Raw genomic sequence first — 14,719 nt, forward strand, 5'->3', positions numbered from 1 at the left:
GAGGGAGATTCCTTGGTGGAGCCTCCAGTGGCAAAATAAAATGCATGGCCAGGGCTGAGCTGGGTAAGCAATCCCTCAGGATGAGCTCCATGCTAAAATTGAGAGATCTGAAGTGTTCTTGTCCTGAGGGAAAGACTGTCCACATCCAGATGTTGAGTGCACAGTTGATGATTGATGCCTGGAGGGAGCGTGGTGATCGTAAAAGTGCACACACACACTTTATGTGTGTATGTTAGTCAGGGATTCTCACTAAATATTTCAAAGGGCCAAGAGAGAAAACAAAGGGAAAATGGATATCAGAATCTGGAGCAGCAGTCCCAGAAGAGACACTGAAGGAGCCCCCTTCTCCCAGTTACAACAGAAATAAAAATCGTTTGATCTCTGCCGCTCCTGCTTCTATTGTTATCTGCTGTAAACCTCCACCCTCCCAGCTATACTCATTGTAGCACTGTGAAGCTGTGGAGGACAACAAATATGCGCAGATAAATAGGCAGAGCAAATATGTTTACTCATGCAACCTGCAAAATACTTGATACCACCGGGGACGCACTGCTAATTTGTAGCATTTTTATACACCTTCCCACTTTAATTAGCACTTTCAGAGAACAGCCTCCCTCTACCACCAACTAGTCACACACCTGACTTAATTAATTACCGACAATAGCCACTTCATTTTTTTCAATAGGAACCTTGTTTAGCCAAGCAAATCTTCCATTAGCTAAATAAATGTGTTGTGATTTCATTGTGGTCCATTGGCAACTTGAGATGTGAGTTGTGCAGTCTGAATGTTGCTTAGAGAGCTGCAGCATTAGGGATATCCACAATTTGTTATACTTGACAAAACATAATCAATAACTTTTCAGAAGTAGACTACTTTTTAAAAAAAAAAAATCATCCTTTTCTTAACTGTACAATCAATTCATGCTGGCTGCACCTCACTGAGACTGACTCAGAAGTGTGAATGGTATTATGAAACAAAAAAGTGAAATAACTTCCTATTCCGGTTTTGGCTGCATGTTTGGTCTGGCTGCTTGAATTTTAGCACTGCCCCGCTTACAGAACAGTTTCTACAGCGAAATTTCCCAAAATTTCCAAGATACTTTGCAGGACATTTGTCCAACAAGGGACAAATCTTGTTTTGATTAGTCTGTCTAACACTTCATCTCTATAGTGACTGCATCATCTGAGTTGCAGCACACCAGTCACAGCTGCTTAATCGATACAGCACTCAAGATATTGACCAGGTCTTTAGGTTAGACCACTTCCTAATGGGTCGGGACACCTGTGTTTGCTGTACCTTGAAGATTGGATTGTTCATCCTCGATGCCAAACATCCTTATCAGTTTCTTGTCTCACACACACATACACACAAGCACAAGCAGAATCTTCTTCAGGTAATTTCCTTATCGCTACATTGCATGAACCAGTCCATTCATTAGCACTGATTTCCCTCTGAATGACCATAAAAAGGTCCACTGTCCAAGCTTTCTCTCTCTCTCTCTTATTCTCTCTTTCCTTCGTGTTCTGTCCTAACCTTTTCTGTTCTGGTTTTCCACTGGCTCTAAAGAGATCCCTCCTCTTGGACACTACAGTAGGTGAACTCTTGTTAATTGCTCACAACAGTTGGAGGTTATCAGCTGGCTGGCAGCGAAGGGCTGAATAATAACCTGGGCTGAACAAGGCCCAGGTGGAAAACAATTAGCACCTGAGAGAAGCTGCTGCAGAGAGAGGATGATGCATAAAGGCCCAGGAAAAGCAGGTCTGAAACCAAATGCATGGATCTGACACCCCATCCACAGAAATGTTTTCTCACAGTTCACCACACCTGTTCTATCACTCATTAGACCTGTCCATAAGAAGAACAGCAAAGCAGCAGTGAAATTCCACCAACTGTGATGGGTCGAGGTTGTCCAACGGCACCAGAGCAGCTGTCACCGCACACAGCCGTTAAGCAGCAGCGGTGGCTATTTATAGCATCCGTATCACTAATTCATCACGGGCAGGTTACCTGTAAGTCATTGTCATGGTGATATCTCAGTTATGAGTATCAAATGTCACATGGATGATCAGTGATTGATTTATAGAACTCAAACTGTTTGACAAAGTGCTTCACAATTTGAGATCAAATGAAAAGGTCATTAACAGAGAAATGATGGATAAAATGTAAGTAAAAACAATGATGCAATTCTTCTGTCATAATTAATTTAAAATTAAGTTTCAAAATCAATGTCATTTCATAGAACACTTTCATAGAACACTGGGTAAACTAAATAACTAGTAAACTAATAACGCAGTCAGTGAAATGGACGCACAAGCTGAACAAATAGCGTTTTTCTGTGAAGTTACATCATGTCACCTGCAAGGCAAGAGTCAAAACCAGGCAGGCAGGGGAGATGAGGCAAACTTATCCAACAGGATCAGGTTCCAGGAGGCAGACAGGGAAGTCATCAAAACATATCCAGGCAAAAATAAATGCCCTGCCCAGTAAAGCAAAAGCACAATAGATGATCTGGAGGGTAATGAACAGAAGTGGGTGTTATTTTGTGCTGAGGGGGTACTGGGAACAGGAGTGCAGGTGGATGGGGAAAGTCATGTTGAATGGTGAGACACAGGGGTAACTGCAGGACTATATGTCGGGGGGGGGGGACTCAGACAAAGAAACTGTGAGACAAAGAATGGACTGACATTGTGACTTTAGTGGGGAGGAGAGGAGATGCAGATGCAGTGGTTGCTGGTTTATGGGTGACTCACATCAAGAGGAGCCAAGTAGTCGACTGGGTGATTAGGTGCTGTACATCTTGCCCTGAGCATCCCTCTGGCTGCCCTTTTCATGGCGGTCCCTGCATTTCCATAATGCGACTTTCTGATGGTTGAATGTCCGAGGCTAACGCACACACACACACACACACACACACACAAACTAATTCATGCTTACCTTAACCTTAACCTAACCTTTACTCAAACTAGTGCTAACCAGGACCTTGGCAATGATGTTTTGCCACATGGTCCTTAGTAACTATAACTGTTATTTTTTTCCCCATAACCTTGCCTTTGCAGACAGATTGAGCTGAACCTCTAGAGCTTTGTTTTGCTTCCATCCATTTATGTGTATTAGCTGAAAATTCTTTGTATATGTATTTTTATGCATTCAGCATGAGGGTGCATCCATGCATGCATACCGTATGAGCACGACACCACCCAAACTGTGACCCCATTTTCATCAGTTGGAATCCTCACCAGATTTGTTAGCGTTTGTGCACATGTGTATTCATTATGTTAAATATGAGAGCCGTCAATCATGGGAGCCCCATGGAACACATTTAGTGTTTTTGAGAGGTTTTGTGCAATTTAAGTGAAGAAATGCTGCAGTCAAGAGCAGCATTGTTTTACTCTATTTTTTTCAGATGTAACCCCTTTTCGTACACATCCATGCACGCACTCTTCTTCCATCAACTCTCCACTGTTAAGCCTCCACTTTATTGCCTGCAGGCACTCTAACTTTGAGTCTGAACTTATTATGCTTCTCCCTTCTCTGAATTTTGGTGCACTCAGCTTGTGAATGGGGAGGGAATGAGCTCATTCTACCTGCGTCAGCACGGGGAATGGTTATGCTGCAGACGGCTCGGTGAGGAAAGTGTAATGAGGAAACGCGGCTTTTTCTGAGGTGGAGGTGGCCCCCCGCGCTCTGGATCGGCTTCTCCCTCTCAACCTATCAAGCGTGACGTGATTTAAGCCTCCCGCCGCTGCAGGTGAACTCCACGAGAACAGATTTATGAAAATGTTTAACTTTTTCCTGTAAGACTGCTCCAGGCTCTCTGTCCTGTCTCAAACCTAATCAAGCAAAACGCTCCATTTTTCTCTTTTTGTCTCTCCTTTTATCCTCCATTCTCTCTCCCTCAGTTAGCTTGCCCTTGTCTCTGCATTTTAGACGCTATCGCACCTTCGTCCTCGCCTCCAAGAACTAGGGAAATTGGGCTGACAAATCTCTCTTCTCAGCGGGGATTGCTGGAGGGATTTTTTCGTTGATGATGGCTGATTCTTTCATGCTGTGTTTGAGGAAGGTAATGCTCCCATACTCTGTTTTCTCCTCGCAGCAAGCATTGGGATTAAATGCTTACCCATGGTTTTGGATATGAACTGTGTGCTTATGCTGCTAAACAAACATAAATACTCTATTTTTGCACTGTTTTCTGGAGAGCACAGACGAAGTAAACAACATGACAGTCAGTTCTGTTTTCTGATAAATGGCCTTGTGTGCTCCAATTGCTGTGACACAGAGGGCAAAAAAAAGAAAAAAGAAGTCGAAGAAGATCGAGGAAGAGAATGGAGGGAAGATGACAAGATATGGTGTTTGTCTGATCCTTGAGAGGGGAGAGGTTTCATTACCTGAGGGACTTCAGCAGGGGATGTCTCAGCGGTGGTGTATTTTTTTCTCCCTGCTTGTCAGAGTTGTGGCGCTGCTACATAAACTTCTGTGTTTTTAGTCACTCAGGGGTTTCAGTGGCACCAGCAGGAGCCGACAGCCCAGGAATCAGCTGTGATGGATGGCTTTGTCCGTCCTAGGGGATGGAGGGGTCACCAGGGTTCACGACGGTGATGGAGACACTTCCCTGCTCAGGCCCCCATGACTTTTTTAATTAACCTCTTTGGGAAGAGCAGTCTCTTCCTTTAGAGGTAATCACAGCCTGGAAAGTCCCTTCATTAGGACTCATCTGACCTCTTTGTGTCCGGCAGCGTGCACAGTTTCTTTCCTTACATCTTCTACCTCCCATTCAGTGCAGTAATGGCACTGCCACACAGGAAGGAAGACAACAGCAGTGAGAGACTACAGGATATTCAGAAATACACTGAGCTCCTCAGACTTTTCATTCTGTGGTTGGTGCGGTCGCACACATCGTGTCTTTGTTTTCTAGTCTCTAGTCATCTCTCTGATTCTTCCAGCTTGATTTTGTTTCACTGCGAGATAACTTCATTGATCCCACCAAGTGACAATCGCGATTTAATGGCAAATCAAGCATGGCCCCTCTTGCCAGATGTGCTTCTGTTTTTTTTTAACTTCTCATCTCTCATCTCTCAAGCATTATCTGCTCCTTAGACCTTGTGGCCTCATTATACATAAATAGACAGGAAGCGTCGACAGAAATAAAAATTATCCTATTTTTCACATTAGACTTCTAAGGGACAAACAGGCCGCAGCACTCCTGAGGGAAAGCGAACCCCTCTGAGTGATGCCCCAGAACAAGCAGATCAAACGCCTCTCCTCCGGCTCTTCGCCTTTCTTCCTATCTCTATTTTGGTTGCCTTCTTTCATGTTAGGGAACAGTGGCTTAAGTGGCTCTATTGGAGCTCTCTGATGGGCTCTCAAATGAAGCCTGTGTGAGCTTGGGAAATAAATTGGTTTGTTCTGAGGCTGTGATGCCTGTGGCGCCCCCTGTTGTCCGCTTTCTGATCCGTGCTGTGTCCTCTGACAGAGGAGGGGTGTGGGTTGGGGGGATGCATTCAAAGCCCATAAGGCTGAGAGAGAAGGGGTCAATGAAAAAAAGTGTGTGTGTGTGGTGGGGGGGGGGGGGGGTCATAGTCATGCAACTTGCTTTGTCCAAGCATTTACATTTCATTTCAGCCAATGAGAGTTTCATACATGCAGAATGAACACTCTACATTTAATTTATTCACCACAGTGAAAAGGGGGGCGGTGGGGGGATGGAGTGAGACATGTGCAGACCCACAACTCCCCCATGTGGACATGAACAATAACACACAAAATCCAAAGCCTCAATGAGCTGCCATTTCTGTGAGCTTCTGTCAGTGCTCAACCTGAACATTTCATCTTGTGTTCACGCAGTCAACAAACACACGTGTTATTTTTTTCTTCACTAATCAGCTTCTCTGTCTAGTTTCCCTTCCATACTTCTGTTTCATGTAAGCCAATGAAATCCCAAGCAGAATGGATCACTTTGGTTGGTTCTAGCTTCAACAATCCACCTCTGAATTATTTATATTTCTGTATAATCCGTGTTGGTCTGGATCTTCTGCATTCAGAAGGGTCCCTGGTTTTTCTTATCTGACGAGCTTCTGTAGTCACTGTGTAAGGCTGTGATGTGTGTGCACCAAAACCCATTTATCTGTACTTGTGCATGTGACTGGCCACAGAAACTGGTCTCAGACACTCAAACAATGCGATGCAGGGCCATTTTCTTTTTCTTTGTTTTTTCCTTTCCTTTTTTTTTTTATCTTGTTATGGAATAATCAGTGCTTTCAGTGTGAAAACAAGCACATATTATCCAGGTGTTAATTATTACACATCACTGAAAACTAACACCTCCTTGTCCTCTTCCCTTGTAGCAGTTATATTACTTTGCAACAAGTGCCCCTTAAACTTTAATATCATTTACATAAACGGTGTCTTTGAAATTTTACTATCTGTGCATTGACTTTACAACTCACTGTGACTAAAGAGCCTATTATAGTTTAGTTGCTGTACTGAGACTTCGCGGTATTGAGACTTCAGAGATTTGAGGCTGTTTTTTTTTTCCATTATGAAAAAAACGTTTATGTGGACCATATGCATTGTGTCATCATCCTGATTTAATCTGTTCCAAAACAGAAGCCTATTATCAATCATCTTTTTATATCACATTACAAGTCTGTTTGTAGAAAAGCAGTGATGTGTTCACCACTCCCACAGCCAAACACTGAGCTTGCACATTTGAGGAAGGTGACAGAACACAGAGCTGACCATGAATGATTGTTACTGCACAAAATAAGAAAAAAAAAACAAAAACGTTTTATATGTTATATAGGTTATGCATCATCACGTTTATATTTCTTTTGTTCACCAAACAGACATCTATGTTACCCCACACTGTGAAGTTGTAGTCGCTTCATATGAGCATATGAAAATTTATTTGACTTTTACATTGAAAAATATTCAAAAAACGTGTTCAAATCTCAGTTTACAGTAATGTTCAAGTGTCAAGGCGACATGACAAAGCTAAGCGTGTTGAAAGAGGCCTTCAGGCCTGCATTAACAGCATTACGCAGCAGACTGGCACCTCTCAGAGGGTCTGAGGTCTTCTGATTTCTGTTTTTACCGCATTGTATTTCAGGTGGACCACAACCACTTTGTGCTACTGCCTGACAATGCTTTACATTTTATAAAATTATCATGTGCTTTTTAAATCTAAAATGTCGCTGTCAAATGAATGCAGTGGAGTAATAGTCACAGTGAGCTCCTCTGTAATGTAGAAAATGCAGTACAAGTGCCTCACTTGAAGTACATTACAGGATTACAGGTACATAGCATCAGCAACCGTCACTAAAAAGCTAAATATTAGGGTTTATGATTTACTACCACTGAAGCACACATTTACCACGATTGATTTCACTCTCCTCTCCTTTATCACCGCATCACAAACACGTCCTGAGGCTCAGGCAACTTGTGTTTATACAGTAAATACACCAAAGCCGATTATGACTAAGACCCGGAGGCAGGACAGCAGAGGCCGTCCGGCCTTTTTATTGGCTACCACCGTGTCAGGAAGTGAAAAGCAACCAATCAAACGCCGCGGAGATTTATCGCTGCCTTTGACCGTCCTGCGTGCCCTACCTGTCAACACAATGCACTTCTTCTATAAAGGTAATGAGTTTTCTCTATGTGTTTCTGCAACAAAGCAGCTGTTTAACCGCGGCTGAAATGGTTGTAAATATGACGAAACACTAATTACCACCGGATAACATCCGCAGCGTTTTATGAAGGCGGTTCAGCACAGTTTGTCCCACTTATTGTCTTCAGCAGCGGGACTCTGGGGATGACATTTGTTGCCCCAAACAGGATGGAGTGGCTGTTCCAGCGATGCCATAAAGAGGCTGTCCTCTACTCTGTCTTTCGGTCGGTGCTGCTCATGTTATGTTCGGTAAGAGCTACTGTGATGATGTTATGGACTCTCATGATCTTATTTCTCGTATGAAAACTTTCAGAAAAGTCTTAAGTTATCCATCACGGAAGAGCTTTGATGTGGGAAATACTAAATTGTTATTAATTGTAATTTTTTTCCTAACATAGGCCTATTTGTGTTGGATTTATGTGCAGCTCTGTCTGGCTGTGCGTGATGCTGTGCTGTGCAAAGAAGTAGGACAGATTATAAATTGGTCACTGCGTCCAAGCCAAGGACTATACTCATTTATCTGTGACAGACAGCGCCAAATAATAAGAGGATAAATACTGAATCCAATCCAAACATGGCAATCCTCTCAGAGGGCAGCAGATAATTAAATTGAGTTATAACTTCGCCTCATCCAACATGAAACACCATGAAACAGCCAAATGTCCAAATAATTTATGATGGATTCAAACATTGACGCACAAACTTTGACATTTCAACACTTTTGACATGTTCTCGACCCTCATTTCACCCACACTTCGCCCAATACCCTCCATAGCTCTTGGTCCTGTCCGTGTCCATGTATCCTGGGTTGTGGTCCATCGGGGTCCATCTTCATTCAGCCTTCACAGGGAGCTACATACCAGGCCACCACTCGGTCCTTCTTATCAACAGTCCCAATGAGCAGGCAGCCAAGGACATTGGCAGGTACAGTAGTGAATTGTCCCAGGTTACAGCTCAAATACACTGCATTGACAAAAGTATCGGGACACCCGACCATAACATCAACGAGGACTTTAATGACATCATATTCTAAATACAGAGCACAGTCATGCTGGAATAGAAAAGGGCCTTCAGCAAACTGTTGCCACAAAGTTGGAAGCATAGCATTGTCCAAAATGTCTTGGTGTGCTGAAGCATTAAGATTTCCCTTCACTGGAAGTCAGTGTTATGAAGTCAGTCATAACACACCTGAATTCAATAAAAAAGAGGTATGTCCCAATACTTTTGTCTGTATTGTGTATATCAAAGGAAGAGTTCTGTGTTTTTGGAAATGTACATATTTGTGAGTCTCTCCCTGTAGATCAATGAAGTGTTATCTAGTTTGTTTTCTTGTCGAGAGTGAAATGAGATCAATGCCACGCTCAGGTAGAGCCAGCAACTTGTTATCTTAGCTTAGCACAGAGACTGGGGGGTTGCAGGGGTTAGCTAGCCTGGTTCTGACCAAAGGTTAAAAAAACAAACTTCACCAAGCAGCACCTCCAAACTCACTAATTAACACATGTTTAATCTGTAGAAAAACCAAATTGTGAAAACTACCGGTACACTTTGGTTAAAAAAAACATCCCACAACTTGTTGTTTTTACACTTTGGTTTTTGAACAGATTAAACAAAAGATTCCATTCAGTCTCCTTGAGATTAAACAAGAGAGATAAAACATATTAATTGGAGAGCTTAAGAGGTGTGAGTATGTGGATTTGTTTATCTTTTTACAGAGCCAAGCCACCTGTTTGCCTCCCGTCTTTGTGCTACCATAGCTTTCCCAAAACACAAATACAAACTAATTCTTTAATCTCCAAGCAAATTAAATTAAACCAGTAGCTCTCAAGTCTCTTCACACCAAAGATCTGTAAGTTGACACATAATAGACCACGAGCCCCTCATTTGAAAAGACTTTGTCCCATCTGATAATAATTTTGCTTTTAAATGATTTATTATTAAAATTTATGAAACCCATGACCAAAATATGCAAGCATTCTGTCATTGTGTTAATTATGGATGGAGTTCAACTGAAATAAATGATTCCCCTTTTTTGCTTAGAACCCCCTTGAAAGACCCCTGGTGGTCCCCACTTTGAGGACCACTGATTTAAACAATCCAAAGTCAGTCAGCCAGGACCATGTTTGACTTTTCTGTCTAGATAAGAGACACGGCCCCGTCAAACCCACAGCTGGTCGAGCGCCGTGTTTGCACTCTCATCTTCTTTGTTGGCATTTTAGCTGCATGTAAATGAGGTCTATTTAGCACGTGTCAAGACAGAAAGAAGCCAAAGTGCGGCTGCCAGATATGCAAATCATCTCCTTCAGTGAAGCTGGCTCGAGGAGGCCGGCTCAGCTGAGCTGGTGATAAACAATAATATCAGCCGAGCAGCAGCAGAACGCAAAGTTTACCATCTTGTGTGAATTTAGTGCACTAAAGTCTTTTCATGTGGCCTCCTCGAAAAGCCCATAATGTAAGATCCCGGTTTCGTGCTGTAATTGATAAACAGCTGGTGTGTCTAATTTTTCCTTTCCTCTCTTTCTGTGTGTGCCCCTTCTGTTTCCATCCACGCTTCCTCCTGTTCTGTCGCTTTTTCCAGGGCAATCATGGAGAGGCGGCTGGCAGCCAGTATTAACATTCTCTCCAGGACGTCCACAATGTAAATGATACTCGACCCCTGCCTTGACACGACTTTGTACTCTGCTGAAAGCTCACCCAGAAAGGCTAGCTGAACATCCTACACGTCTGCACACAAATACATGAACACATGTGTTCCTGTTCTCGCTGCTCCATAGCTGACCAGGGAACCACAAGTTGAAGTGGCTGCATCTGAATGTTTTTATCAGCTTTTTCCTCATTGGAAACTGAGTGGCAGTCAGCCTTCAACGTAGTCACGTGTTTATATGCATGGATTAGCTTTCCTGTAAATGCATAACCACAAAAGGAACAAGGACGGGAATAATAAGCATTCAGCATTAAAGCTGTTAACCAAACGGACGTTTAGCCTATAAATAGAAGATGGGGTTGGATTAGCTTTGGAATGACGGTGGCGATTGAGGTGGTAGGGGTTTAATGTGAGTGCAGGCGCGTAATGAATGCGTTTTCATTTTATGCATTTATATAAAGACTTATTTATTTTGACATTTCACATAGACTGTGCTTAAATCCATGTTCTTCATTGTTTGTGTTTTGCTGTGTCACACACCATGAACCCACGTTTAAAGCAAAGGAGCAGTTTTGCACTTGACGCCATAAAAGCCTGTCCGGAAAGGTTGTGTCACTTTAGCGCTGATGCCGTAATAAATGCTTGATTGCTGTTTCAAAAAATACAGTTTTTCAAGAAAGCTTTTTACCAAATTTAGAGACTCTGCATCGATACTTTTCAGTCCTTACGAATTTACACTACATGTGTAGTGAACTACAGTTCTAATGTCTAATGTTGTCATGTGTTTTCTGGCTCTTTAGGTACTATTGGAAAGGTGAAATCCAGGATGCAAGTGAAATTCTGATGGTAAGCTTAAGTCCTTTTACGCATGTACTCAACAGGCATGTTGATGAGAGAGCAGAACTGCAAGAAGAGATGTCACTGTTGTTGCAGCTGGTGAAGACAAAGACCTCCAGGATCCAGCAAGTCATAGATTATGTGAGGTGAGAGTTTGCTTTGTGTAATGGTTTCAGCTTATTGAAAACAGCATATCAACTTGTGTTTAAATTCTAAACTAACTGCTAACTGCTTAAGATGTGCATTATATTATCATTGACGTGCATTAAAGCTCATTGTGTTAATTTCCTATTCGAGCATTGTTGTATATTTAAAATGCCCTCACTCACACTCACCGTGGAGCTTAATAAATGGGCCTTCAGGGAGCGGCTGCTCTGTTCAGCAAAAGCAGTCACTATGATCAAACAATTGCAACATCTTATTCATGCAAAGCATATTTCATAACATACTGGTGTTGTTCAAAAGCCTCCTAATTTGCTGCTGCTGTGTGTAAAAGTAGTTGGAGGGAGCAGAACAGCATTTAGTCGCTTCAGTTTGATTTCTAATAAAACATCCACTCTCTAAAGCAGATGGTTCCCGTTCTTTGTCATTTGATCATGATTGTAACTGGCAGTTTGATAAGGAAATAAGGAAAATAGCAGAAGATGGTAGATATGCTGTCATTCCACTACGACACCATCAAATAACCATCAAGCTTTAATTGCCTACATTTCTTCTCATCTGGCTATTAGACTTGCCAACGTGCCAAGTTGTTGAAATGGATTCTCTTACACCACACAGTGCGCAGACCTTAGGTGATGAATTAGCACATCATTGGAAGAAGACAATACAGTGTGAGCAGCGATGTGTTTTAAAGCACTTTTTGTCTCCTTTATGTGCACCGGGAAGCCTCACTCCAAGTCAAGCACCATAACAGCATCCATGGTGGAAGTAACTGGTGCTGCTCCCTACTGTGCAGATGCTTTTCTCACCTCTTGTTCTCTGCTTTGCTGTTCTTTCTTTCTTGTAGTTTTTCCCTGTTGTTACAAACTACAAAACTCAAACAGTAACTTTACCCAGCAACCCAAACAGTAGTGGACTGCTGACATACTTGTACTCCAGATAAGAACATGCGAACTGGAGACATCGTACGAGTTCATTGGAAATCAGCTCAAAAAGATTTAACTGGATGATTGTCTCTAAATGACGCCATCGCTTTCAAAAGACTCAGTGAAACAAAACCAGTGAATTCATGTGCAGTGAATGGGATTTCTACCTGCTGGGGTCCGGAGGAGTCCGACATGTGAGTCATGGGCTCAGGCCTAAATCTTCACATGAAGACAATTTCAAAATCAGCCTATTGTCACCTCAGAATAATCGAGAATTAAAGGACTGAGGCCAGGAGAGTGGATCACAACACTCCAGTTGTCAGATCTGTTGTTTCGTAAAGTACTGAATGGCACCGGGCCGGGATGCATTTCTGATCTGCTGCTCTCTTAGGAACCATCGGATGCTCTCAGATCATTTAGGGCAGGTCTGCTTACTGTCCCCAGAGTCAAGACTAAACATGGAGGAGCAGCATTCAGTTTTATGCACCACAAACTTCCAGAAAGCTCGAGGTCTGATCCAACTCTCCATTCTTTTAAATCAGGACTTGAGTACTTAAATTTGGTTTCAATTTTGGTTTGTTTTCATTTGGTTTAGTTTTTATTCTTACCTTGCTCTGAACTGTAGCTGCACTGTGATTTTTATTCTGTCTTTTTACATTGCCTTGTGTTTGTTTTATATCTTGTCTTAATGGCTTTATGGCTCGTGTAAAGCACTTTGAATTGTCGGTAGTTGAAAGCTACTATACCAACATTTCTACATTTCTACAACATTTCTACATAATTTCTGTTGTAGAGTTCATGTACATGAAGAAATTCTTTATCTCATCTGACATGTTTGTGCTCGTGTTCTTTCAAGGTCTTTCCATCCTTATGCAAACCCAGAAGTGCTCAGCTTTCCAGTGCAGGACGGCAGTCTGGCTTACATGAGGTGGATGGATGAAGCCATTCCAGACGCCTGATGCATCATTAAATTGAAGGCCAGTCTCTGCACGGACTGCAGCTGAACAAGGACGCTGAGCCACACGCACAGGCTGCTGTTTGAAGGCTTTGGATCCAAGGGTTCAGGATAAAAAGTTCAATACATTGACACTGTTTTGTTGCTCTGACCTTTTCACTGTAAATTCCACTTTGTGGTGTGGAGATTTGATTTCAGTCCTTGAAAGAGTTTTGTTCCTCAGCCGTAGAAAATACCTGCTTGTATTAGACTGGGATGTGTCAGTTTAACATCGCATAACAGAACACCTCATCCTAACACAATTTCAGTCAGTTTTTAGTAAAAGCATGTAATAATAGCACCTTAACTCTCAGAGGTAAAACTGGCTTAAACTGACCACAAACAAAGTTTTAGAAATCAGTGACAATTTGAACATCCTGTTACAAGTTCATGTAGAGGAACCACCTCTCTGTATCATGCATTCTTTGCCTTCTCCTCATTTTACATGATTTCTCATCCACTGTGGCGCCTCACTACAAGCATAACTGTCCTTTAATCTTTGAGTATTTGATAAAACCTGCCCTCCACTTTAGCTTTTTATGTATGTATTCGTGTAAGACGATATCACTCCTGCAGGTGATCATTAAGGTTTGCCTTCAGGGCAGGTTTAACACAGTAGCAGTTTGTGCTTAAACATATCGATGACTGATAACTGCAGTAATTCATTTGTATATCACAGCCATGTAGCGAACATGACATTACCTCTACTGTAACATTATATTTATTGTTATGTTTCAAGTTCAATACATTTTTTAAAGCACCAACAAGAAAGGTGAAATCCGATCGGACGTTGAGCAATCTGCATATACCTACAGATCAATACATTATTGATCTGTCAGGCTGTGGAAGATTTCCCTCATCGATGCAGATGCTGTAAGTGGCACACAACAGTCTGCGTGGTGTACTGAATGAACTGAACACTGCTGAATCTCAGTACTGCTTTGCTCCACGTTAGCAGATTTTACCCTCAGACAGAATGACTGCAGATGAATTAGCGCTCAGATATGAATAAGAGTACTTGGCAGCATTGTTCATCTTGACCCTGTCTCTCACTTGTATTCCTAATGGCTAATTATAAAATGTTATCAATGTTTTGTTTGTATTTTGAACAACTGATTGTTATCTGAGATGGTCTCCCTTGAATAAGACATCCTTGATCTCCAAAGGAGTAGTCTTGTAAATAAATAAAATTTCAGCTGAATAACAAAAACAAACTAATTCGTTAATCAGCTGTATGTTACACGTCTGTTACACGTGAATTTTATGTCAATTTCGTTTCAAGTGGAACAAATCTGCCAGTTATGACGTGCCGTATTTGCAGTTGCACAGTTCACAGCCATGCGTGCTTACCTCATTAAACAAAAATACACACTAAGCCTCAGTCTGCAGGAAGCGTTTCCGGCATGAGGCCTCAACAAAGGAACTGCAGACATGGTTTAGTCGGCCGTTGTGTCTGTGGAGCCAAAATAATCCTCCCCATCAGGTCCAGAGATCA

General features: G+C 42.1%; 1 protein-coding gene across 3 annotated transcripts; it reads left to right on the forward strand.

Annotated features, from left to right (window-relative positions):
- Positions 1–7,546: 7,546 nt before the first annotated feature.
- Positions 7,547–14,434, forward strand: zgc:63972 (protein CutA homolog). 3 transcript variants are annotated; one of them, XM_046375897.1, is made up of 7 exons: positions 7,547–7,636; positions 7,793–7,913; positions 8,440–8,588; positions 10,240–10,299; positions 11,106–11,119; positions 11,200–11,288; positions 13,087–13,184. In XM_046375897.1, the coding sequence occupies exons 2-7, from the start codon at positions 7,809–7,811 to the stop codon at positions 13,168–13,170; spliced, it is 501 nt and encodes a 166-aa protein (XP_046231853.1). In that variant the 5' UTR covers positions 7,547–7,636; positions 7,793–7,808; the 3' UTR covers positions 13,171–13,184. The 3 variants fall into 3 exon arrangements, with proteins under 3 accessions (XP_046231853.1, XP_046231851.1, XP_046231852.1); XM_046375895.1 differs by having other exon boundaries at positions 7,548–7,636; positions 11,106–11,151; positions 11,239–11,288; positions 13,087–14,434; XM_046375896.1 differs by having other exon boundaries at positions 7,587–7,636; positions 7,796–7,913; positions 11,106–11,151; positions 11,239–11,288; positions 13,087–14,434.
- Positions 14,435–14,719: the final 285 nt, after the last annotated feature.

Source organism: Scatophagus argus, chromosome 20 (genome assembly GCF_020382885.2).
Source record: "Scatophagus argus isolate fScaArg1 chromosome 20, fScaArg1.pri, whole genome shotgun sequence".
Lineage (NCBI taxonomy): Eukaryota > Metazoa > Chordata > Actinopteri > Scatophagidae > Scatophagus > Scatophagus argus.